At 48.6% G+C, this 25,004-nt stretch overlaps 1 protein-coding gene across 4 annotated transcripts in view; it reads right to left on the reverse strand.

The window, feature by feature from the left end:
* Window positions 1-25,004, reverse strand: part of GALNT14 (polypeptide N-acetylgalactosaminyltransferase 14) — a 257,205-nt gene that overhangs the window by 43,440 nt on the left and 188,761 nt on the right. For 2 of the 4 annotated variants that reach the window (XM_074378672.1, XM_074378671.1), the window contains 2 exons: window positions 23,646-23,765; window positions 21,893-22,440 (listed from right to left, as the gene is read on the reverse strand). In XM_074378672.1, coding sequence (XP_074234773.1) covers window positions 22,311-22,440; window positions 23,646-23,765 — 250 coding nt within the window. In that variant the 3' untranslated portion in view covers window positions 21,893-22,310. Of the gene's footprint in view, window positions 1-8,955; window positions 9,132-21,892; window positions 22,441-23,645; window positions 23,766-25,004 lie in introns of those variants that run through there. The other 2 variants (XR_012511843.1, XR_012511842.1) reach the window with 2 other exon arrangements.

Here is a 25,004-nt window from a genome sequence, read left to right on the forward strand (position 1 = left end):
TTCCTAGGCCCTTACATTCCTCCTTCAGATGCAGCTCAAAGGGAAGGAAGTTGGCTAAGCTTTTATTTTCTGGCCAAGAATTTTAACACCCTCCCCACTACCACCTCTATGCCTGCACCTTCCTCTGTTGTTTATCATATGAGGACAGAGACATCATTCTCCTCCACCATCCAATCTTTCTCGAATGCAGGGGAGCCAGAACACCATCAGCCATCTCCAGAAACTGGTAACCGAAGAGGGCTTCAAAGTAGACAGACTCTCAGACCCTTGGCAGCAGAGCCCCACTCTGTAGACCCAAAGAATCTGGCTGAAATGCCCCTTGTCCCACGTGGGGACCACCAGGAGTCTTAAAGGGAGGCTTGCTTTCTCCCTGGTAGAGATAACAGAACTGACAAGAGTCTGGGAATGGGCAATGAAAATTTTTAATAAAGGGCCTTTCGTAGGCTCTTAACTCTAGGCGAGGTAGCCACTGGCACATGAGCCAGGCACAGAATTTGATGCCTTTATCTGGCTTCCTCTGAAGCCCTCCTGCATTGATGCAGGGTCAAGTATGACGTCCTGCAAAATCAGAGCCTGTATCTGAGAGGCGGCCGAGGCCTTGTGCGAGGAGCTTGGCTCAGTGAGGGGATTGGGGTTCAGCTCTGTCTAAGCTCCTTGGCCACGCCTGTTTCAGTCCTCTGAGCCTGTGATAAAATCCCCCATTTTGGAGACTTCCAAATTCCCTACTGGACACTGACTCCTCAATGGCTGAAATTGGTCTTAATCAATTTTTAAAATCTTATCTGCAGCACGTGGTACGTACTTGGCACATAGTCCACCCTTAATAAATTTTGGTTGAATGAAATATTGAATGATGCATAAGATTTAAAAAACTGGCAATGGTGAAGTGAAGTCCTCCACTAAGGAGGGAGGGGCTGAAAGCACCCTGGGGCTCCTTTAACTTGTCCTTAACTCATCAATCTTTGCCTTCTACTCCCTGCCTTCTCAACTGGATTTATTCTTACTAATAAACTCTTCCTCCCATCAGAGGCTAAATTGGAAAATTCCTCACTGTTCTGAAGAACTTTGAATAATGTCTCAAGTATATTTAACATACTGGAGGGAAGGATGGATTCAGGGAAGAATATGGATTTCATGCATAACAGACCTAGACTTGGAAATTGCTTCTATTTAAAAAAAAAGATTTCTTAAGTATTATGTGACTTTTGAGTGCAAGGGATGCACATTCACACAAATTCCTCAAACTCTTGTCATGGTCAGTGGTGACCTCTTTGTTTGGAAATGCAGCACATGCAATTTTGTGTGAAATCTTTTTGTGCTACTGATTTCATGAGTCCTCTCTGCAGAATGTGGCATCATTAAATGCCCTTCTAAGAACTCTCTCCTCTCCTGGTTTCATTTTCTCTCTCAGCCTTTGCTGTCTCCATTCCCTCCTACTGCCCCTTAAACATTGGACTTCCCTGGGCTTCTCTCCCAGGATTTCCACACTTACATGCCTATGACTTCCACATCTTTCCCTCCGGCTCTTACCTCCTCTTGGGATTCCTGATTCAAATTCCCAACCTCCCTGAAGAACTCCACTTGGGTTCTTATTGTGCCTGAAATTAAATTTGTCTAAGAAAAAAACCATTTGTCTTTCCTCTCAACCCCCCTAACCTCCTCCCCGACCTGCTCTCTTTGTCTTCAAGAGGGATTTCACCCTCCATTTGGGCATGCTGGGACAATCTTCAAATCTTCCTGCCCGAGCATCTCACAGACAGATGAAGGTAAATGTTATGCGTTGTCCCTGGGAAAGTTTCTCATCTGTGCCTTCCTGCCCATAGCCATCAGTCCTGTGCTATTCAAACCCTCACTTTTTTTTTCTCTTACAAAATCATCACAAACTCCCTAGATGGGACTTCCTCCCCTTAGCCTCCCTTTCCAATCTGTCCTCCACACCCTGGTCCATTTCATTGCTGTTTTACTGTCTGGAACCTACTGCTAGGATCGTTGTCCTTCTCTGGGCCAAACCAGCGGACTTGGGGAACCACAGGTTGGTCAGCTGGCTGGGACAGCGCTACCCCCGCCCTCTGTGCATCACAGACTGCCCTTCCCTTACCCTGCCTGGGGAGGCGGGAAGACAGTGTGCGTAGCCTTCATCCACACTGGTCTAGGCATGACGGGAGCTGATAATAAGGCCCCCTTTGGCTTTTCTCCTTTGCTCTATAAGCTCCCACCCACTGGGAAGCAGAAAAGCCAGATCCTGGATCCAGCTTTAGAATTAAGATGAAAATTTCAAACAAATATGGAAACAGAAAAGTATAATAAATCCCAATGAACCACCTTTAACCATTTTTAGCTCATGGCCAATCTTGCTCCTTCTCTACTCCGTGTAATAAATCCCCCTCCTCCCTACCCCGAGTTATTCTGAAGCAAATCCAAAAATCGCACTCTAACAGAGCAGAAGAACCAGGGGCACAAGCCTCTCCATGACACCCAGCCTTGATTTCCACGTGGCAGCCCTTCAGGGCAGGGCTATATCAAGGACTTGGGACTCATTCACGGCTAGACAAGGCTCATGAGACCTCTGTTCCGTTGTCATCCATGGGTAACACCATCCTGTCTCCGTGGGAGCTGAGAGGAGTCCTTGGGGTGCTTGCCTGGTATCCTTGCACTGTGGCTGGGCTCCCCACTCAAGCCCTACAAGCACTGCCCTCTGCTGGAGGGATCTGGGACAGCCGGCAAGGCACTGCCCTCCACCTCCCTAAGCCGAATGTCTCACCAACAAGATGCTCATCAGACTTTCCAGCAAAAGTTAGAATCCATTCCTAAGCTTAATGAGGGGCTGAGGGAGAACAAGCAGCAGCATAACAAAGGAAAGAACTCAGATTCTGGGGAGTTAAAGTAGAAAAGATGATGTTCAGTTTCCTAGGGACCTCTTCGAGGGTCCTGAGAGTGCAGGAACGAGGGTGACCAAGCTACCAGGGGGCACAGCAAGGGGATACTGTGTCTAGGCCGCTGGAAGAAAGGGGTGTGAGGCCAGAAACTGCAGTGGTGCTTTTCCCTGGGGCCTCGGCATGGCTTTTTTTTTTTTTTTTTTTTTTTTTTTTTGGTAATCAAAAACATTTGCAGGGCTCTGGGCTCAAGATACAAATTTGCATATTGCTTTACATAAGTCAGCATATGGAGTTCACTCACCCCTAACACCAAGAAAAGGAAATTAAATTCAATTAGATTAATGAGTGCAACTGATTGCAAATTGTTTTCAGACCTAATATTAAGAGTGCTGCATGGAGGAAATACAGAATAGATTTTTTAATTGGGAGAAGGAGGGGAGGATGGGAGGAGGCAGCTGGGGCAGCCCAGCCAGGTTTGTAGAGAGGAGTGAAGGGTGAGGGAGAGAAGCAGGGAGGGTGGGAGGAGGGAGCACCTGCACTTCTACGGAACATTTCAACCCCCCTACACTGGCCCCCACCCCCTCTAGTTACCCATGGGTCAGGAGTTAACTGGCTCACCCTTATCAGGTGTCTGCCTGGGCTCAGGGCAGATCTCATACCTGGGACCCATCTGTTTGGGGCCTGCCCCTCCGCGGCCTGCTGGGGTTGTTCAGTTCACAGGGGGGATGGGCAGCTGCTTTATGTCCTTGGGCAGAGAGGCCCCACTCACCTGCTGGAGCCCTGACATCCTGTAAGCCCTTTCCCTGCCCCCTGGACTGCCAGTCCTACCTGGCCTTCTTCTGCCAACCAGGCAGGTGACAGAATGGTGACACTGCTATGCCTGGCATCCCTGCTCCCCGCCTTCTTACCCACCTGGTCCTGGCTCTGTCCCCTTCCCCAGTGGTTTATGTTCCTGAAGTTCAGCATGCCTAGGACTGAGTCAGTGTCAGTTTTGATAAAAAGGGACTCATCTGCCTCCTTTATTTCTGCTTTCCAGGCCTGGTCCCTTAGATGAGAGAGCAGAAGGCCAGGGAACTTCTCAGAGAGGTAGAGGGCTGGCCCGGAACCTCTGCACTACTTCCTTGCATTCACTTTCTCAGCAAGGTGGGCTTTCTGCACAGTAAGTCACAGAGGTCTTTGTATGGCTAAGCAGTGTCCTGGAGACTCTTTTGCATGACTCAGGTTTGAAAAATTCATTCATTCATTCATTCATTCATTCATTCATTCAATAAACACGTATCATCTTACATGGGCTGGGTCCAGCGCTGATGTGAGCTGGTTCAGAGGTAACCCACGCAGCCTAGTAAGGGGAGTTAAGACAAGTCCAGAAAGAACTATGATCTGAGATGGAACAGGATAAGCCTTCAGGAGAGGCACAAACAGGCCCTGGTTGGTTTAGAGGTAGGCAGAGCATATCTGGGCGGGCAATCAAGAAAGACCTCAAAATGGAGACCATGCCAACTGGCCTTCCTGGCAGGGTACAGTGACAACAGGTGGGGCTGGAGGGTAGGGCCCAACCAGGATGGAGCAGAAGCAGTCACAGGAAGAGGCGGCAGGAGTCTCCCCTTGGAACAGCAGCCGTTCAGCTGGGCCTGAGAGTTTGAGTAGAGAAGACGCTGACAAGTTTGGAGAGCTTTGTGGGCAAGAGGCAGCCTCAGGGGAAATGAGAAGGAGCAGCCCAGGAAACAGGAAGGAAGAGGGGGATGGAGGGTGGGCACAAGGGGGTGGACGTGTCAAGGGCCTCTTGCTCCTTTTCATAAATTCCTATCCTTTCCAGCCACTCCTGGCTGATGGCAAAGAGGGAGCTTAAAAGACCTCAACACTCAACCCTCAACTCTCAGCCCCCAGTGCTTGGCTCTGCGGGGTCTTGGCTGAGGCTTCCATACTCCATGTTTCATACTGGCAATTGGGGGTTCCCGGAGAGCCCTGGAATTCCTCCTCTGGGCCTCGGGCTTTCTGAACACACTGTGCTGGGCATCTGAGTGGGGGCAGTGGCTCTCCACCTGGGGCAGTGGTCTCTTCTGTGTAATGATGGGCTTGCTCTAAAACACCTAAGGGCTGGCTTCTAATAAACCCCATGCTGGTGGGCGCAGCGCGAGAGGTAATAATTGCTCTTCCCGGCTCACTCAAACAGTAGTCAGAATCAGAAAGACGCATGAATCAGAGATGGCAGCCTGTAACAAAAGCTTTACCTCCAGCTGTTTTGTTCATTTTCTGAACAACAGAACATTCCCTCCTTCTCTCCCCCTCCCGCCTGTTCCTTTGTGTTTGGGATCCATTATCAGCCAAATGCATTCATCTAAAGCTCCAGGTTTACCCAAGTGGAGGGAGGGAGGGAGGGAGGTCAGAAATGGTCAATCACAGGAGCTGACCACGGTGACTGCTTTTGCCTCTCCTGGCTAATAACTTCCCACCTGGAAAGAGGACCCCAGGTTCCTGTGCCCAGTCAAACACAGTCCATCTCCCCTGTGGGCTCTGCCCCTGACCCTCTCCCAGGGCTACACCTGCTTGGGGAGCCCTGGCCCCATATGCTGAGGCTTAGCCTCAGACCCCCCTGGCTAATAACTGGGCTATTGCCTTGTAGCAAAGACTTGGTCCCACATCACTGATACCTCTGTACCTGGGAACCTGTCTTGGTCCCTGCCTGGTGCCACGGTTGTTCTAAGGTCCTAACTTATTTTATTTTTAGTCGAGGTTAAATTCACATAACATAAAGTTCACCATCTTAAAGTAAGCAATTCAGGGGCATCGTACATTCATACATTCATAATGTTGTGCAACCATGACTACCTTGTTCCAAAACATTTTCATCACTCCAAAAAAACTCCATACCCATTAAGCCGTTACTCTTCATTTCTGTCTCCCCCAAGTCCCTGGAAACCACCATTCTGCTGTCTCTATGGATTTACCTATTTTCAATATTTCCTATAGAGAGAATCACACAATAGAAGGCCCTTTGTGTCTGGCTTCTTTCACTTAGCATAATGTTTCCAAAGTTCATCCCCACTGTAGCAGGTATCAGTACTTTCTTTCTTTTTATGTCGGAACAATATCCCATTGTATGCAGACACCACAATTTGTTTACCCATTCCTTCCTTGGGGAACATTTGTATTGTCTCACTTTTGGAAGATGCATGTGCTTGTATTTGTTTGATTAGCTGTTTTCCTTTCTTTCGGGTTTATATTTAGGAGTGGGATGGCTGGGTTATGTGATAAACTCTATGCTTAACTTTTCCAGGAACCACCAAACTTTTCTCCACAGTGGCTGAACCATTTCTATTCTCCCTAGCAATGTACAAGCGTTCTCATTTCTCCACATCCTTGTCTACACTTGTCTTCTGTTTTGTTTTTGTTTTTTAATTACAGTTATCCTAGTAGGGATTAAGTGGTATCTCACTGTGGTTTTGACTTGTATTTTTCTAATGAGTACTGATGCCGAGCATCTTTTCATGTGCTTGTCGGCCACTTGTATGTCTCCTTTGGAGAAATGTCTATTTGTTCCTTCATCTATTTTTTAAGTTAGATTGTTTGTCCTTTTATTGCTGAGTTGTAGGAGTTCTTTATATATTCTGGATACTAGACTCATATTAGATATATGATTTTCAAATATTTTTTCCCATTCTCTAAGTTATCTTTTCATTTGCTTGATAATGCCCTTTGATGTACAAACATTTCAAATTCTGCTGAAGTACTATTTGTCTACTTTTTTCTTACATTGCTTGTGCTTTTGGTGTCATATTTGAGAAATCACTGCCAAATCTAAGATCATGAAGATTTACCTCTATGTGTTCTTCTAAGAGTTTTATGACTTCAGCTCTTATATTTAGGTCAATGATTCATGTTGAGTTAATTTTTGTATATGATATGAGGTAGGGATTCCTAACTTGCTCTTAACTCCTGCTCCCAAGTTCACCTTGGCTTAGGGTCCAGCCTGGGTCCTGTAGCCTGCTGGCAGTTGCCCTGATGCTTGCCCTGCTAAATGTGTCTTGCTCTGAATCATCTGTTGGTCTGGGACACTTCTTCATCTTATGTCAGCTTCCACGATGTCCATTGCTTGTCTGGGCTGCTATGGCTTGCCTTGGATTGGATCCCATTAGAGAGGACTTCCTGTGAGCCAACCAGCTAGGTCTGTTCCTCCAGCTCCAGCCCATCCCTGTCATAGCTTCAACCCAGGCCCTCTCTCTCTCCAGATACTGAGCTATCCTGCTATTGCATCCAGTCACTCCAGCAGTATCTTGTGACAAAATCAAGTTTCATCAATAAAGTGCAATTGCTAAGGGCATGGACGCTGGAACTGGGGACCAAATCCCAACCTTGCCACTTCCTACATGGGTGGCTACAAGACAGCTATTTAACTTTTTTTATGCCTCAGTTTCCTCCTCTGTAAAATGGGGATAGTTATTATACCTATCTCACAGGGTAGATAGGGCAGTTAAGTGACTAAATACATAAAAGGGTTAAGAAGAGTGCCCAGCACATGGTAAATCCTCCGTGAGTGTTGGCTCTTGAGAATGTGTGAAAAGACCACCTGTCCCCGGGAAGGGTGTTACAACTGACAAGAACAACATTTTAGTTTGAAGGAGCTCATCGTTTTCCTGGGTCCAAGGTTGGGAGGGGTCACCTATCAGACCAAGGAGGACAATAAACCTACTCATGCCAACAGACAGGGCAAGCAAGTAGACACAAGGAGGGAAGAAGGGAGGAGGAGGTGCAGTGCCCAAAACCAATCTCTCTGGTTGCAAAATTCTGTTGGTACCTCCAGGTTAGATACATGGACAGCAAATTCAGTCCCCAATAACTGTGATCTAATAAAAGCTGCAGAAAGCAGGAACTCATTTTGCTGAGTTGTCCTGTTTTTCTAGTTTTGTCCCCCCTGACTTGCCTGCTATTGGGCTCTGGGATAATCTCATTATATCTGATGTAATCACCCTTGGCAGGTTTGTGTCCTGGGGCCAGAATCAAGAAGGTCCCCCAGAGTCACCTACAAAGAAGCCTGAGGGGAGGCCCCCTCCCTGTCACCACCCCCCTGGCTGTGTCCTTTCCAGAAACGCAGATGATTCATCCTCCTCAGGAGGGAGGTTAGTCACCAGATTTATTGTCTGTCTGAAAAGGCTGTGTGCAGCATGACCAAAATCAAAGGGAAAAAAAGAGAGCTGTCTCAGCAAAATCTGCTGAATCAGAATTAACAAGAAAATCTTGTAACTAATGATCAGAAATTAAAATGTACTCAGGAGCTGCGGTGTTTAACTGAATCGCAGGGCTGCGGGGTGATGATGTGCAGGATAATGGGACTTGAAATAGCTCATATTCTGTGGAGGCAACGGAGGGTAAACTGCTCACAAGCTGATCTAGGTGAGAGGCTGGTTCTGTAGCAACCTGGGGTATCACCCCTGGACAGGATGGTACCGTCCTTCTCTCCATGCCCTGGCCCTACACTTCTCTCATCAAAGGGGCCTTACCTTCCTATAGCACATCTCAGTTTACAATCTAGAACTCATTAGATTCTCATGACAGCCTTGTGGGACAGGTGAAACAACTTAATCTGACATCTCTCCATTTTACAGAGATGAACACTGAGGTACAGAGAGGTGCCAGTAAGTGGTAGGGCTGGACATCAGGTTTTTTATTGGAATTCCTGTCCAAGGCATCCTTGTAAACTAGTTTAACCTTTCTGTAAACCTAGATTTTCATGTATTGTGTATGTACTGAACAGGCTGGTATATATTGGTGTCTCAAGTGCCAACATGTTTGTTTTCTATATTTTAAATGTTAAAAATTGCTTTCATGAAAACACAAGTCAGTTACGTTCTTGCTTACCTAACCCTAAAGGCACTTTAAAAGTTTTACAAAGTAATTCAGATCTGGGGCTGCATGGAACCATGAATGTTTTTAATCTCTGAGTAAATGACTCAGAGAGCAATGGGGAAGGAAAAAGAAGGGTGTAGAGTGAAACAGGCTTGCAGCCTGGCCACACCACTTCACCCTGCAGACGACTCTAACGGCTGTGCCGGATTACCACGATTAGCCACACTTCACATACCAGAGTAATGGATACCCGCGAGGGAGGAGCCTGCCGGTCTCCATGCTGAAGGGAGGCACAGTGTGATTTGATTTGAGTTTTATTTGCAGATGTCTCCCTGGGAAGACGGAGAGGAGGCTGCTGCTCCCAGAGGGGAGAGCTGCATTCTTTAATTACAGGGAAGCAGCAGGAACAAACTGCAAGGAGAAAAGAAACCAGTCAATAGACTGGGCTGCCAGTCTTCCTCTAAGCACTTAGTATTTTTGAGGTCTTGAAAGAGCAACTCTTCTCTATGCCTCATTTTCCACATCTGTAAAATGGGAATAACAATTCCTCCCTTGCAGGGCTATTGAAAGTCTAAAATTATATATACACACACACATATGCAGTGCTTATCCTAGAGTACGGATTTGATGGTAATACATATGATTATTAGTAGGAATAGTAATAGTAGTAGCACTTGTATTGTAATAGCATTTGGCAAGTATTTCCCAGATTTGACTTCACCCTCCTCTATGAATATGCAAAAATACTCCTCCACTAAAACTCCGGCTGAAATCCCATCTCACTGTGACATCTCCCCAAGATGCCAGCCTGAGGTCATCTCTTCCTCCTCAAAGTTCTTTGTCTGCATCACTGATGAGGCCAAACACTGCAGCACCCAACAGCATTCTTTCTATTTACAGGACCTGCAGCCCAGGCAGATTTGAGTGGTTCAGGGTAGAGTGAGGAAGGATATCAGGTTTGGGTGTGTGGGTGGTGGCAGGTGGTGAGGTGGAGGGAAGGGAAGGACATGAGTCAGCTAGGGCAAGTAAGCCCTCCTGAGTCCAGGAGGCCAGTGTGAGGACAGAGAAGAGCCAGATGGGAGGATCATAGCTGAGTGGGGATACAAGGCCTGGCCAGGGCAGTGGGTTGGCAGAAGTTGAAGCGGGCAGGTAGTCTGACTCAGGGACATGTGGCTCAGGACATATGAGCTCTAAATGCAGGCATCAATCATGAGAGGCAAGGGTGTACAGACCCCTGTCAACTAGTCAGTCACCAGAATCACTTAGGGGATGTTCTCAAAACACAGATTCCCAGGCCCCAGCCACTGAGATTCTGACAGTAAACTGGCACACTGTCGGAAGAGAGGATGGGCTCTCCTGCTCTGTGAGTGCAGGCGCTTACCAGGGGATGGCTACAGAAGGTCTCCTAATAGCGCTCACCTCCGAACTTAAAGACTTAATGAAGGTTTACTAAGAGGCAGGAGGTCCTCAAGGCACGTGAACCAGATGCTCAGAAAGTGAGTGTGACGAGCTCACAAACACTGGGTGAAGAAGACTTTTCAAGAAGAAGGGTCCCAAGAAATCAAGGTCAAATCAAGGACAGAGAATAAGCAAAGCAGGCATTTTCTGAACAATGCTCCATGAGGAAATATCACTGCCCTCTTCAGGATGCCTCCATCAGATGGCCCCCCTCAAACAGACCCATAAAGGATGACAGTGTCTGCATGAGAGAGACTGGTGAGAATCAGGAAGTTGGAATCACATATCCTGTTGGCTGGATCAATTTCCAGGTAATTTCCTCTGCAGTAGAAGAGGAGTCTCAGGCTCTAAGCTAAGGTCCACCCTATCAGAGGCTAGGGATGAGCGTAGGACCACTGTGAGAACGTGAGGGTCAAGGTGCATTGGTTAACCAAGTGTATTTATTTCTTCTCCTTCATAAAGCATGCTTGCTGAAATGTGGTAGCCTCAGTTCTCTTCCCTTATCTCCAGAAAACCAAACCTGGCATAAATCTCCCAGGTAGGAAACCAAAAGTGGGTTGTCTAGAGAAACCAGAGGAATCAACAGCAAACACCTACTGATTTTGACAACTGGAACCCCTCACCCCCACAGTGAAAAAGCCAAATCACCTTTGATCACCCTATGGTTTGGCTCACCGGCTGTTTTAGTCTCTCATTCTTCAATACACTCTTATATCCATAGGTAATTGGAAACTTGAGGAAAATCCTCCAACCTGAATGACAACGCAAACAAACCCAAAGAAAAGTAGAGAATTCCATAAAAGGGTGTACAAGGGAGAAAAAGGCCACCTAATAATCAAAGAGACAGTAGAAGAAAAATCTTGAGAAAGGCAGGATATAAGAGTCTCCAAATTGACATTTGGAAATTTCAGAAGACCAGGTATAAAGAGATGGTCCAAAGGCTTCCAGGGAGGAAAATGAAAGGCAACAAACCACAGACAACGCCTGCACCGACATCAGTGGAAGCTCAGGAGCAGTGGTGGAAGCTGGGAGGCACGGAGACAGCTTCTGGCAGACACTATACCATGTGTCTCTTGCATTTCTGAATATCTCGGGAGAGAGGCCCTGACTGCCCTTTGTTTCAGATGAACTACCTTTTCAGGCATGTTTGCAGAGTGAACAACTTTGGAAGACAGAGAGTGTTTCCCTCCAGAGCATAAGGCAGGCATGACCACTATAAAAGATTCAGGTTCCCTAAGCTCCAGGTACCTCTCTTGTAACACAACCCATTGTGTGTGTGCAGGTGTCACCTGGCCCTCTTTATGTTCCCTAGGAGAATGGGGGTTAGGGGAACAGGTGCAAAAAATGCTGATATTCCGGCTTCTCCACTGCTGTGAACAACAAGCTATCCTGTCTCTGACCCAGGAACCTTATGGCTTCATTAGCCTCTGTGAAATGGCAGCCAGCTGGCCAGCTTGCAAGGAGGGTTCCACCCAACCCTTCACAGTTCTACAGTTCTGGGCAGTAATGCCTTCAGAATTCTGAGGGCAAATGGTTTATCACCTTAGAATTTCATGCACAACCAAAGAGAAAATACATGTGAGGTAGAATAAAGACATTTTTACAAAGTCAAATTCAAAAAAATACAATGTGTCCATTTTCGGGTATGCACTCTAGGATGTTGTCCAGCAAAAAAAAAAAAAAAAAAAAAAAAAAAAAAGACAAAAAGAGTGAGATGGATCTTTTTTTCAACCAAATTGGCCTAGTCATCAAATTTCAGTTTTCCACAAACAAAAGACAATTTTTAAAATGTGGTACATTTTGAACTCCTTAGTTATGCTATATATAATACCAGTTTCATGTTTTTCTTGACTAGATTTTTAAAGTTGCACCTTCTGGGGAGGGGGGGGAAGGAAAGAGAACAAGGGGCCTGGGATCTGGAGCTGAAAGAAGTGGATTCCAGTCCTACCTGCCCCGCTATCCCCCCGCCCCCACCTGCGGTGTGTCCTTGGAGAAGCTACTGCACTGCTCTGAAACAGTTTTCTGCTCGGCAGACAGGAAATACCACCTTCCTTATGGGGCAGTTACAGGCAAGGCCAGGGCATTTCATTTCACTGTAGCCTCAGTAGACCCTGGCTGCTTGCGTGGAGTAGGCATCGCTAGGTATTGATTTGATTGGAGCAAATTAAGAGTGATTTCTAAAGGCATTTAAAAATAGAAGCAAATGGCTGGTAAGTGGGGACAGGCCTGCCAAGAAGCTGGAGTTGGACTAGAAATGCTCCTTCAAACTTCTGCTTGTGCTCAGTATTCTAGATTTTTCTTATAACTCTACCAGAGAAATAAAGAAGCCAAGGAATGCGTTTGGGCTGCTGCAGTTAGAGAGAATGGGTAGACACGAGGCACAGGCGGTCAGACCTGTTTTCCCAGGAATTAGTTTGTTTCATGCTGGAGAATTAGCGCTGGGCCATACTGGGTTCCCATTAGAGACCTCTTCCACATTAGAGTTTCGGGTTGTGGAATCTGAACTACACCCAGTGGTTAGAACACAGCTGCTGGTGCCACCCTGTCTTGCTATAGGTTCCCCACACCAGGCACCACTTCACAGGTTGGCCATTACCCTGAAGCTGCTTCAGTCTGATGTCCCAAAGCCAACTGTGGCAGGGGAGAGCAGTCAGTGGTCACCCCTCTGGGCTCTCTGCCTACTGCCCTGCCACTCTTAGGAGGGCCAGTCCTGTGCAGAGCACCTGAGTAACCTCAAGGACAGCAGGAGCTCCCTCAAGACAGTTCTGAATGTTCTGAGGTCCTGCTAAGTGTGTATTATCAATTCCCCAGGGCAGCAGGGAGAAGCACCTGACTATCCATCAACAGAGGCTAGGTCTGAGAGGTTTTCATCAGCTTCACGATCCAAGAGGATGTTCTTAGCAGTTAGGATGAACTACTGCCTGCTTGTGCTGCCTAAGTTGCAAGGGTCTGTTCTGGACAGAAAAATGTCTATGACCTTGGCATGGCTGATTGGACAAAGGAGTAACGAGGGTGTAGCTTAACCTGGAAAATCTAGTTTGGTCCACCTGGGGGCAGGCGGAGAGGGTCAGTTCAACATGTGCCCTTTGGGGGCTGATGCTGCCAGATGCAGGTGGGTCTCTTCCTTGGAGGTGCATACAAGCAAATGGGGATCGGGGGATAGATACACGAACAGAGGAGGTGCTGGTTATGGAGTAAGTGCTACATCACCTGTTTGTGGGGGTGCTGTGCTCAGTGAAAGACATGGACACAGAGCCTTCCATGAGGACACAGGGTACCACAGGGACACAGAGGGAACACCTAGCCTCCCTGCATCCCATCTGCTGGGAGGCCCAGAAGTGGGTTCCTAGGAGATGGCTCAGCCTTCCTGTGGTCCCATGTTCTTCTCCAATCTCTAAATGAACCATCACAAGTTCATAAAGATAATGAACTTGTTGTATGTCGTTATATAGCCATCATATTATCACCAGGAATGAGCCAGGGGTTCCAAGACAGTGAGAAGAAGCAGATTTGGGTTCCTGTGTCTGGAATTCCACCCTCTCTTCCTCTTGTCCTATCAGCCTTACCACTCAGCCGTCCCGTCTGTCTATCCATCCTTTGAGAAGCCTTCCCAGTCCCTCCTCTGTGAACTTTGTACTCAAGTGACCTCTTATAGCCAAAGTGACCCTGAGCACGCCCTCCCTCCCACTCTCTCTGCCTCCCCCACCGCCCACAACTCTCTCTAAAATAAAACCCATTTTTCTTCACTCATTGTCTTTGAGGCCAAGGTTGGTGGCCAGCTCCTTTCATCATGCTTGTCACATGACAGGTGCTTAGTAAATATTTATTGCTTAGTGATTTACAGATGCATTTGGGGCTGAACTGTCGTGCACTCGAGGCAGCGCGGCCCCTGAGAAGAGGCGGACCGCTCTGCCATGTATCAGTCGGACAACCTTGACTGGTTATTTCACTTCTGAGACTCAAATTCCTCATCTGTAAAATCTGTGCAACCACCTACCTGATAGGATACTGTCAGCATTCCTCAAAGTAGTGACTGTAGAGCCCCAAAGCATACAGTTGGCACATAACTATAGCTCCCCCAATGCTAGTTCCCTTCCCCCTGCCCACCTCAAGGAGGACGGCTGATGGATGGATGGATCTGAGGGTCACCGTGGCTGACAGTTGTCAAAGATGTAAAACGACTTAATGTATCAGCGAGCCATTACTAAGGGCCTGTGCGTGAGGGACTCCCCCGTACCTGCAGCACTTTCTTTCTGGTGTGGACACGAGTGCCTGCCGCTCTATCCTCAACGTGAGAGGCCGCAGAGCCTGGTGGTTAGGAACCCAGACTTCTGGAGTGGACTTCTGGGGCCCGAATCTCACGTCTACTACCAGTTGCTTGACTTTAGGCAAGAGACTTATTAACTTTCTTGGCTTTCGAGTTACTCACTTGTAAGATGGAGCTAGTAATAGCTAGTATGATATTATACAGCTACAATTATCAGGAAGATTGACTAAGTTAAATTCTTTAAAACTCTTAGAACAATGCCAAGCGCAGCGTAAGCTCTGTGTAAGTAGTTGCTATGCTACTAGTCTTCTTTTGTGTGTCTGAAATGTTTTATGATTAAATGCTTAAGCCTGGTTATCCAATCCTCAAATAGAACAATTAAATGTGCGCCCACGAAGGCAGTCGCTCAGCAGGCGGAATAGGACCCATCTGGCATTAAGGCCCTTCCCCCGCCTTGCTCCATCCCCTCCCCTCACCCTCCTTCTCCTCCCACATCTGCCACCAGCATCTCCCATAATCATTGTCTACTGTCCACTCTGACTGATGCTGACATAGTTCAGGCCTCATAATCTTCTTGGGCTACTTCTGGAGTCTCCGGCAGGCCCAGAATCTTGTCACAGAATCTCACCTCCAAACCATATTAACTCTCTGTTATCCTATCCGTCTTCCTCCACTTACACTCTGGTTGATGTTACTCCTTTGCTCTAACACCTTCAGTAGCTCCCAACTACTTATCCAATTAAGTTCAGTTTCTTCTGCCTGGCACTCAAGGCCCCGTCTCTCGCCCTATTTGACCCCCCACTTTCTTCCATGTCTTCTACACCTCAGGCTGCTTGACCTGCTCCATGTTATCTGAGAAAGGCCCATTATTTCCTGCTTCTGTCCCTTTGTTCAGGCTGTTCTTATCACCTGAATGTGTCCCCGTCTATCCTTTTCAAGTGTCACATACATTTGTATGTTTCAAACTCATCTCATATGGGGTCTTTTCTTCCTTTGAACCTCATAGTTCTTTATTTGACCCTCTTTTCTGATACAACGTTCTGTCTAAACTGCTTTGGGTCCTTAACATCATATCCCCTTGCTCAGGACCAAGTGTCCTATAAAGCCAGTTTGGGGAGATAGATCAGACCCCACTCCCTGAGCAGGGGACTCCACTGAAAGGCAGGCAGAAGCCCAGGGTCCTGGGTGCTGGGGCCGAGCTGGACACAGTGTTTTGACAGTGTCTGAGGCAACACCAAAACTGAGAATCACACAGAAGCAGGTTGACAAGCGAAGAGAAGCAGAATTCAGGTGTGAGAGCTGAATTCTTAGGTTAGACAGAAGATTCAAACAGTGTAGGAAGCAGAGCTAGAGACGTTTCTGGTGATGGGGTGCGGTGTGACGGACCCACGAGGGAGGAGAGAGCTTCCGAGGACGCGCAGCCAGGCCTCTGTTACTCACACGCCGGTCCTCTGTTCTTGTCTGTAACACGCTGACACTGAATGACACGGCTTCCCCACGGGGCTCCGCACAGACTGTGGCACACACAGTGGCAGACCCCATCAGTGTGCACACAGGAGGAATGAACATACAGGCTGAGGAAGCTCCAGGCAAGGCAAATGGCTGAAAATGCAGGCAAGGAAGGGTCAAGACCAGCGAGGGGTTCGCCATTTCCCTCGGAACCAAAGAGCAGGGCTCAGAGGCTTTGGGTCCTCTACCAGCCTGGCAACTCCCAGGGGGTCCCCAGTCCTACCCTGACCTCTAAGTGACCTCTGAGGACTGAGGGGCAGCCCTCACCACTCCCAGGCCCTGCCCTCTGCTCTGGAGACTGATGTTTAATCCTCACAATAAAATGATAAGGACAACCTACACTTTTGGACATAATACATGCATGGCTCTGTGCTGAGAATATCACAGGAGTCATTTCATTTAACCTCACAAAAAACATATGAGATAGGTACAACTATGAGCCCCATTCAGAGAGGAGAAAGTTGAGTTCAGAGAAGTTGAGTAATTTGCTCCTTGTCACACAGCTAGGAACTGGAAGAGCCAGGATCTGAACCTAAGTCCATGAGGCCAGCTACTGCACTTTACAGGAGCATGTTGGCCAAAGAAAAAGGGGAGACCAGGCTTTTTTCTTTGTCAGGTAGGAGGAACTGGGACACCATTCAGTTAACGGGGAGGAGGCAGCAGGGGCAGGGCAGGGAGGCATCACTGAAGGAGCAAGAAGGGAGGAGGAGAATCAAGGCACAGGCGAGCAGTGCGGGGGGGGGGGGGGGGGAGGCAGCAGCCCAGCTGCTGGGGGAAAGAGGAGGGAGTTCGTTCCAGGAGACCTCAAACCCCTCCACTAAATGAGGAGAAAGTTACTTTTAGTACCAGGCAGGGGCAGTAGGAGGAATTTGGGCCTGGGTGGAATGAAGGTATTCAGTCTCCTGGCTGTGCAGACAGACCTGGGGCATCTCCTCAAGCTCAGGACAGACGGCAGAATGGAAAAAAACGTCCTGCTGAGCTGGTTACCTCCCCAATCCTACACCTCAGCGCTATCTATAAATGAGAGCAGCTTTGGAAAGAGCTGTGTCTCTCTGTCACTCCTATTTAGTCCCTGGCTGTCAGCTCCTTTGGGGGAAGGGACCTCTTCTCTCCTCTATCCTAGGGATGAATGAAGCCCCACTGGTGAAGCCACTTTGCCTTCTGGAGGGAAGGGAGACGCAGAGCACCTGACGCCCCAACAGCTTGCCGGGCCATCACCAAGGGCAGCCCTTGGCCCCAGCTCTGTGGCCGGCCCAGGGAGGGCTGTGCTTTGGAGGCTGGAACTTCTCAGACAGACTTCTGGCGAGCCTCCTGCCGGGTGTTCAGGGCTCCCTGTTGCGCTGGGCAGTGAGTTATTGCAGCCTGTTATCTTCAGCAGCAGGTGGAAGCATCCTGGGCTGCTCTCCGTCCTGTGAGCGAAGCCAGGGAATATTTACTGGCTCTACTGAAGAAGGTAACCAGCCCTGTCACAGCACAGAGGATGCATCTCTCACCCAGGGCTTTTTTTTTTTTTCCCCTCCTCTCTTTCTTCATTATGTTTGTAATTTTGTTTTATTATTTCCCATTGGAAAGCTGTGAAATGAAAATGATGCAATCTACTGCTGTGAAATAATGTCGTGCTCTAGTCCTTTTCCAATAAGCCCTGAGGTTTGCACTGTGACGGCTTCATTAAATTAGTCGGTTCCATGGCAAATGGAAAAGCGCTTGGAGCTTTGGATTTTGCTAATCCAAGTTGGGCTGACTGAGACCTTAGACCACCGGGGAGCTTGAGAGGTTGGCTCTGCCTGCTGGGGAGAAGAGGTTCCCACCCATCGTGTGCGACAAGGCCACCATGAGAGCACAGCTGCTAGAGCTCTCACGCAATCCCTCTGCGTGCCAGATGCTGCTCCAGGTCTTGTCAGGTGCCAAAGGAACAGATAGGTCAGGGTGCTGTCTCCCCAGGAGCAAATGTGCAGAATGGGGCAAGGGAGGAGGCTTAACTCTGCCACAGGTAAACACAGGTAAAAGGTGAGCTTCTCCCTGAAGGCCGGCCAGGACTCTGGTTGCCAGGTGCCAGGGAATCTGTCTGAGATACTTGCAGAGGAGATGCAAGTGCTCCCCTCTAACCTCCCATCACCATCCCTCGGCGTTTCTGAGAACAGTCTCTCTTGCCAGGCTCAATTGCAGTATTAAAGATGTCCATGACTGATAGTTCATTCCAGCGAGCACTTTCAGTATTAAACTCTGTCATTATGAAGTAAAATATGCATGATCCCTAAATCTGTGTGTATTATAACAGGATGTCATTGTTATCAATTTGTCTTCCCCGTCCTCCATTTCTGCCTTTGCTGTCTTTCTCAGACTCTAATGTCTGATAGCTAGAGCTGGGAGATAATCAGGAAGCGGTACTAAAGAAGCACAGGCTTGTTCTCTGACTCACTGATATGGTCCCAGAGCCAGTGGGAAAGACAGTGGTGACAGCTAATTATAGCACTAAGGAATTCTGGTCTGAGCTGACCCGGGAAGCCCCCTCCCACAAACACACATCATCAGTATGGGGTAAAATATAATAAAATGATTTGAAGTCACAGCTGCATTTGAAAGGAAGGAAAGAAAAATTCCAGATTCCAGAAATGAGTAGGAATTCAAAGCCAGCATGGTGAATGAGCGTTGGAGGGGAACTGAAGCCAGATGTGTACAATCAGGGCTGGGGTTTCAACACCCAAGTGGCAGCAGATATGGAGACCACCACATCGTGAGTGGCTAGGGCCAGAAAGGAGACCCTACATTTAGTCGGGTGCTTAGAAAGGCTCAACAAACCCCACCTACCAGCTGGGTAAGTGGTGACCGCACGGGAAGCGGGATAACAATTTGGGTAGAGAAAGGATAATCTGTGAAGGATCAAAATCCAAGCTTGTGCCAACATGGCTGTAGGGTCTGGATTCATAGCATTTTCACAGTGTGCAGACTACAATTGGAAAAGTCAGTGTACAAACTGGTTTGAACACAATGGAACCCAATGGAGGCAAACTTAAACCTTCCCCAAGGCATGCCTCCACAACCTGGAGGAAACAACTCCCGCTGAAGATGAGCTCACACAGAGAAATCACACAGCACATAAGAAAAGAAACAGCCAAGAGAGTGAGTCTCAGATCCAATATGGCACCCAGCTTGGCCCATCCACTCAACACCGTTATCCCTCTGACTCTATCCAGCCGCTAGAGAGTGCCTGAAGCCCTGACTCTTTTTTTCCAGTTCATGAGTGTATATAATGCATGTATAAATTCCCTTCAGTTAATTTGCACACCACATCAATTAGACACTGAGAAACGTGTACTGTTCACACCTAGCCAGATGTGATCCCTGCTGATGGGTTGCTACCACACCTGGCCACCTATCCCCTGGCAGTGTGATGAGGCTACCCTGGAGTGGGGACTCTCCAAGCTCGGTTTGGGGTCTCAATCTCACAAGCCCATAAAATATGAAAAGCGTAGGTCCTTTTTTATTTTCATACACTGACATTATTGACAAGCTTTCACTCTCACCCACAACTACCAGTGGCCTCCAAAGTGGATGTGTCAGGTTCCTGAAATCTGGTATTCAAACTCAATGATCACAGTTGACCAAGGACTCTAATGCAGCATCCGCCAAAAGACCTGACCTCCAGGCAAAGCTTGGCCACCGCTGCTCAGAGACACGACTGCAGGATGCAGGCATCTCAGGCTGGAGCAGGTTGCTGTTCGCCCAGGGATCATCAGCTTTGTCTTGAATTGGTGGAGCTGTGGAACTGCTGCTATTCTTGCTTTTAAATCACAAATTGCTCTTGCCTTGGCTTCATCACCATCAGTTTAATGGTGAGAGGGTGCCTGGAGAACCCTACGCAGCTATGTGATCCCTATTTGCATTAACTTCTGTTTTCCACTAAGGAGGCCTTAAGATGCACACCCTGCAGCTTGCATGTGAACCTTCGATATCTCCATGAGCAGATTACCCCCACATCCTTCACAGAGAGTCTTTGTTATAGTCCCAAGGGCTTCCACTAGGAAGAGGCAGGTCAGTGAGATCACTAAGCGTTAGCTTTTCTGCCACATTAAAGCAGCTGAGATTAAAAATAATGTTTGTCCCTCTGGGGCTGAGGCCTCCATTTCTGCTACCCCACTTCCTTGGGTGTTCAAGAGAGATCTATGGCCACCTGCACCCTGTGACCTAAAGGGCAGTAAATAAGTAACATCACTTTATCTTGCCCCCAGGGAACTGCCCGACAGGCACAGAAACAGAGGGAGACAAAGAGACAGAGGAGGACAATCCCTGCTCCTTTAGTTATGTCAGTGCAGTGTCTGATTCCCCTAGTTAGGGGAGAGGGCGCTGGTGAAACCATCTGTTCTTCTCTGCAAGACTGGTTTAAATCCCGTGGACACACAGCCTTCAGGAGCCAACAGAACATCTTCCATAGATGTCTTTATATATTACACACTTCCTTTCCTTTTCACAGTGGGGAGGGAAACAGCCCCACAAAAGAGGCAGGTTGTAAGTAAATAAGGCAAGAGGAGGACTGCACAGAGACGACTGCTGGGGAAATGCTGGGCCCGCGCACGCAGCCTTCTCTTTCCACGTCTGCAGGAGTCCATGGCCATGGACTGTTTAACAATGAGCTTGAACGTGCCCCATTCCTGAAGTCTTTCTGGTTGCAGGGGAGACAGACACCTGTTTCAGGTAGAAGATCGGAGATGGATTCTAAAATGGCTCCCAGTGACCCCCACTTCTGGCTTCAGCTCTCTCATGTCGTCCTCTCCCCTTCAGTGTGGCTGTGCCCAGGGACTTGCTTCTCTCAAACAGAATGTGCCCAAAGTGATGGGAGGTAACTCAGTGCACTGATTCCCAGGCTTCTTGAAGGAAGAGAGCTCCCAGATACCACTGTCCTGCAGCAGTGGCTCAAGGTCCTCATCACTACCCCTTTCTGGAGTGCTAGTCAGGCTGCCGCGGATGCTCTTGCTATGTTTTTGAATTCCACTGCCTTTCCCGTATTCAGGGACAGATAGAGGTTGGAAAGAACTCTGACTTCCGTTTTGCTGGCACGTGTGCCTTCCCGGCTGACTTGCTTTGATGAAATGGGTTGCGGGGTTGGAGAGGCCTATATGGCAAGGAATGGAGGGAAGCTTCTGGCCAACAGCCTGCGAAGAACCAAGTCCTACCAACAACCACTGCAATCTTGATTGCAGACTTTAAAGTCACCCTGAAGCCGGGCACCCAGTGAGGCCGTGCCTCATAGAAACCAGGAGATAGCAAAGGCGTGCTGCTTTAAGCTGCCAAATTTTGGGGTTATTTGTTACTCAGCGGCAGACAGCTAAGACCAAGACCATTACTAATCAGCATGTGGTGAACTTACCTTGGCTGAGAATATTTTGGGAACTTTTAAACAATTGGGTTAGTTCTTTTCTTAAACTCTAGTGATTATGAATGGACAACCACAGTACCCCTTTCTCAGAACACACTGGGGATCTGTTAGAGAAGATCCTAACAAGATCCCCCTGTTAGTCACTGCACACCAATGACTGCAGACTATAAAGCTATACAGGCCCACAGAGACAAAAAGGATGGCAACTGTAACCAGGGAGGAGCCTGGGTCCTACTGTGGACCTACTGCACGGGGGGTCTCCACAGGGGGAGCTAGGGGCTCCTGGATGAGATGAGCTGCGTATCCCTGGGTAAAACCACTGCTGTGCTCTGACTCCCCTACTTGACATCACAGAAAATGAAAGACCACAAAAGTTACATGTTCTTTTAAGGTCACACAGCCTGTCGATGGCAGCTCAGGGTCAGGACATAGGTTTCCCATCTCCCTGTCCTCTTCCTTGTCCACCTGCCAAAGGACCCCACCACCCCTATACCCCTATTGAAAGAGAACTGAGCCGAGCTCTGAGCTGACATAAGTAGAAACAAAGTAAGAGATACACAGAGAAAGCTTCTAAGGTTCCTTTATTTGCTTTGGAAACGACCTCCATTCTTCACCTCTCAACTGAGTCCTGGCCTAGTGACAAGGTAGACTTTCCTCTCTAGCTTCTTTTGTAAGGAAGGGAACAACATTGATACTTCCCCTCAGATTTCTGTCTCCAGGTACCAGTTGGGGACAGACTGGGCCAGGACTGGAACTTAACAGCATTGAGAACACGCGGGATCTGTCTCTGAGTTCCACTTGGCTTGCAAGTTCTTCCTGCATCCTCCCTGAGACAGCCTCTGCCTCCCAGTTCAGGGTGTCTGTGGTGACAACGGGCTGCATGCAGCCTGATTTCCAGCCTGCTGCTCCTCCGGGGATGTGCCACCCCACAGCCCCCACTGGTTCCTGGGTCTTCAAGAGCTCATCATGTCCCAGTGCTGGCTCATAAGTGAGGACTCACACGGGTTGACAACGATTTCCCTGCCATTTTCAGTGCCATCACCAAACATGTCTGTGTCGAGGCAGAGGTGGAATGCCATGTGCTCAATGCGGGAACCAGTCTTGGTCCATTGCTGGGAAGACGGAGAGGAGAGAGGATGAGCCAGAATTCTCTGGCCAAGGCCCCAGGTCCTATCAATAATATTGGGCGCTCCAGCATAATTAAAAACATTTACACCATATGGCTAGGGGCATCTAGAGACTTGACTTCATGGTCTCATGGAGGAAGAAAATCGCAACTAATTGCTTTGCCAGGTATTGTTCTTGTTTTTTTGTTTTTTTTTTTCCATTGGATAAAAAAGTAAAAGCGAAATCAATATGTTTGCTAGGAAAACCCATTAGACAGCAATAACTTTCCAAGCAATAGGCCAGAAAATGTGAAGTGAGTTAGTCACAGAAGCAGCTAAAGAAATGATCCACACGTGGTGTCTGCACTGTCAGGAAGAAGTGGGAGAAAGCTGGGGGACGGCGATGCCAAGGGCAGGGGGCTCCTGGGCGGCACCCGATGCCTGAACCGTTGCTCATCCCAAGTGTTCCAGCACACGAGGGCCTAAGCAGAGAGGGGGTCTCATGCTGCTGACAGTGGACTTCACTTCGCATGACAAGGAGGGAGGGGGTGGACACACACTGTGGAATCACCACTAACCAGGTACCATGGGCCATCTCAGCTAATTGCTCTAACAGTTACCCTGTATGATGGGCATCATCAACCTAACACAGAGGAGAAAACTGAAGCCCAGAGAGGTCCAGTAACCTGCCAAAGGTCACACAGCCAGTGAGCCATACCATGGGCATTTGAATCTCAGTCTAACACCAGAATCCAGTTGGTAGGAAATTGAGTGGAGCCAACACCTTGCTGCTAGAGGAACTTGGCATGTAGTGTGTCTAGAGTGCTATGAATTTTGGTGGACGTCCCACCAGAGCCCACGGCTCCCCTCAAAGGCAAAGGCTGACTCTTGCTCATCCCTGTGGCCCTGAAGGCTGGTCCCAGGACTCTCCTACTCTGGGATCCTGGGTGGGCGTCGGAGCATAGATACACATGCAAGGTGAAGTCCGACGAGGTCAGCAGGCTTTCACGTGGCAGCTGAACACTGCTGTGGGCACCATGGATGTATCAGAGGAGCCCTTCCCTCCCTCTGCTAACCAGAAGGACCTCTTTCTTACCATCATCATCTCTTCTACAGCTTTTCTCTTTTTCTGCCCATGAGACTTAGACCTACTCAGGCAGCCATGGTATTGAAGGTGGCCATGTCCCAGGGTGGATGCACTGAGCACTTACCTGTTTCTCATCTCCATTCTTGCAAAGGGCAAGAACCACAGGGGCGCCCGGGAACCCGGTGATGACCGACAGGCACAGTTCCTCTTGGACAATCTGCTGGGTGTATGTGAAGGCCCAGATCTGGAGGGGAAGAGGCCAGGAAGGGTCACCTCAGGATGCTTGGAAGCCACCATGTGGGATACCCTTCTGCCCCCACTGACAACTAGCACAGCTTGGTACGAAGCACTGGGGGTCCTAGCAGGAATCGACTGTCAACAGGTCACCTTGGAAAATGCTCAAGAGTCAGGGTCACCCGCCTCTGAAGTTTTTGTCCCCACACCCTATGAAGGGGATGGGCTAAGGACATGCAGGCCACCTCAGGAAGGCAAGGAATAATTCCAGGCTTTAGAGGGGAGACTGAACAACACCCAGGCCAACCTGCATGGTCTTTGGTTTCTCCATTTGGATTGGTGTCTGTTCCTTATACTTGATATCTCAAGTGGCTACCAGCTAAGTCACCCCCTAGCTGTCTTTAGAATGTCCCTTCTTTGAAAAGGAATCCTGAGAACACAGGAGATACAGCAAGAGGCAGATGAAGGGACAAAGGGAATGAGGAAGGGTTCCAAGGGAGGGCGTGGAAGAGGAGCGGGAGGAGAGGAAGAAGGTCACGAGAAGTCAAGTCATTCCAAGAGGGTGCATGGGCGCCAGCACTCCTGGAGGACAGATCATTTGGCCCTGGAGCTCCTGCAGGGAGAGAAGGTGATAAACCAGATGGACAAGCAGCTTTCTGACAGCAAAAAGAAAGGGCATTCTGTGAGGTTCATCACAGGGAACAAGGAACGTTTCCTCCAAGTGCCGCAGATCAGAGAGCCATCAACTGCTCAAGAAGCCAGCACCACTTCCCAGCTCTTAAATCAGGGTGCGAGAGTGCTGGCATGATAGTTGTCAAAAGAGCACTTCCAAGAGGTGTCTCCCAGGCTGTGAAACGGGAAGGACACCTGTCCTTTGCCTTCATCGTGGGGCAAGGAAGATTTGGGAGTCAGATGCCCTGAGGGCAGCCACAGAGAGGACCCTGTTAGGTGCTATACCCCTCCTCTTCCATAACACCCCTACTGTCCAGCTGACCTCTCTACCAGTCCACTCATTGGCCACTTTTCCTTGGCTCAAGAATGAAATAAAGGTTCCTCAGCTGGCCAACCCCTGCTCTGGGACCTCGTGTCCTGTAAGCTGACATGGTGTTCATCTGGCCCTAGTTCTGCACCTTCCCCAGCTCCTGGAAGCCACCTCCTGGCCCCACGTCTTCTCCTGACCTCCATTTCTGCCGACACCTTCCAAGTCCTCCTGTGACTTGGATTGCTCCTCCTCTCCCACAGACTGGGC

The sequence above is a fragment of the Camelus bactrianus genome, chromosome 15 (assembly GCF_048773025.1).
Source record: "Camelus bactrianus isolate YW-2024 breed Bactrian camel chromosome 15, ASM4877302v1, whole genome shotgun sequence".
Lineage (NCBI taxonomy): Eukaryota > Metazoa > Chordata > Mammalia > Artiodactyla > Camelidae > Camelus > Camelus bactrianus.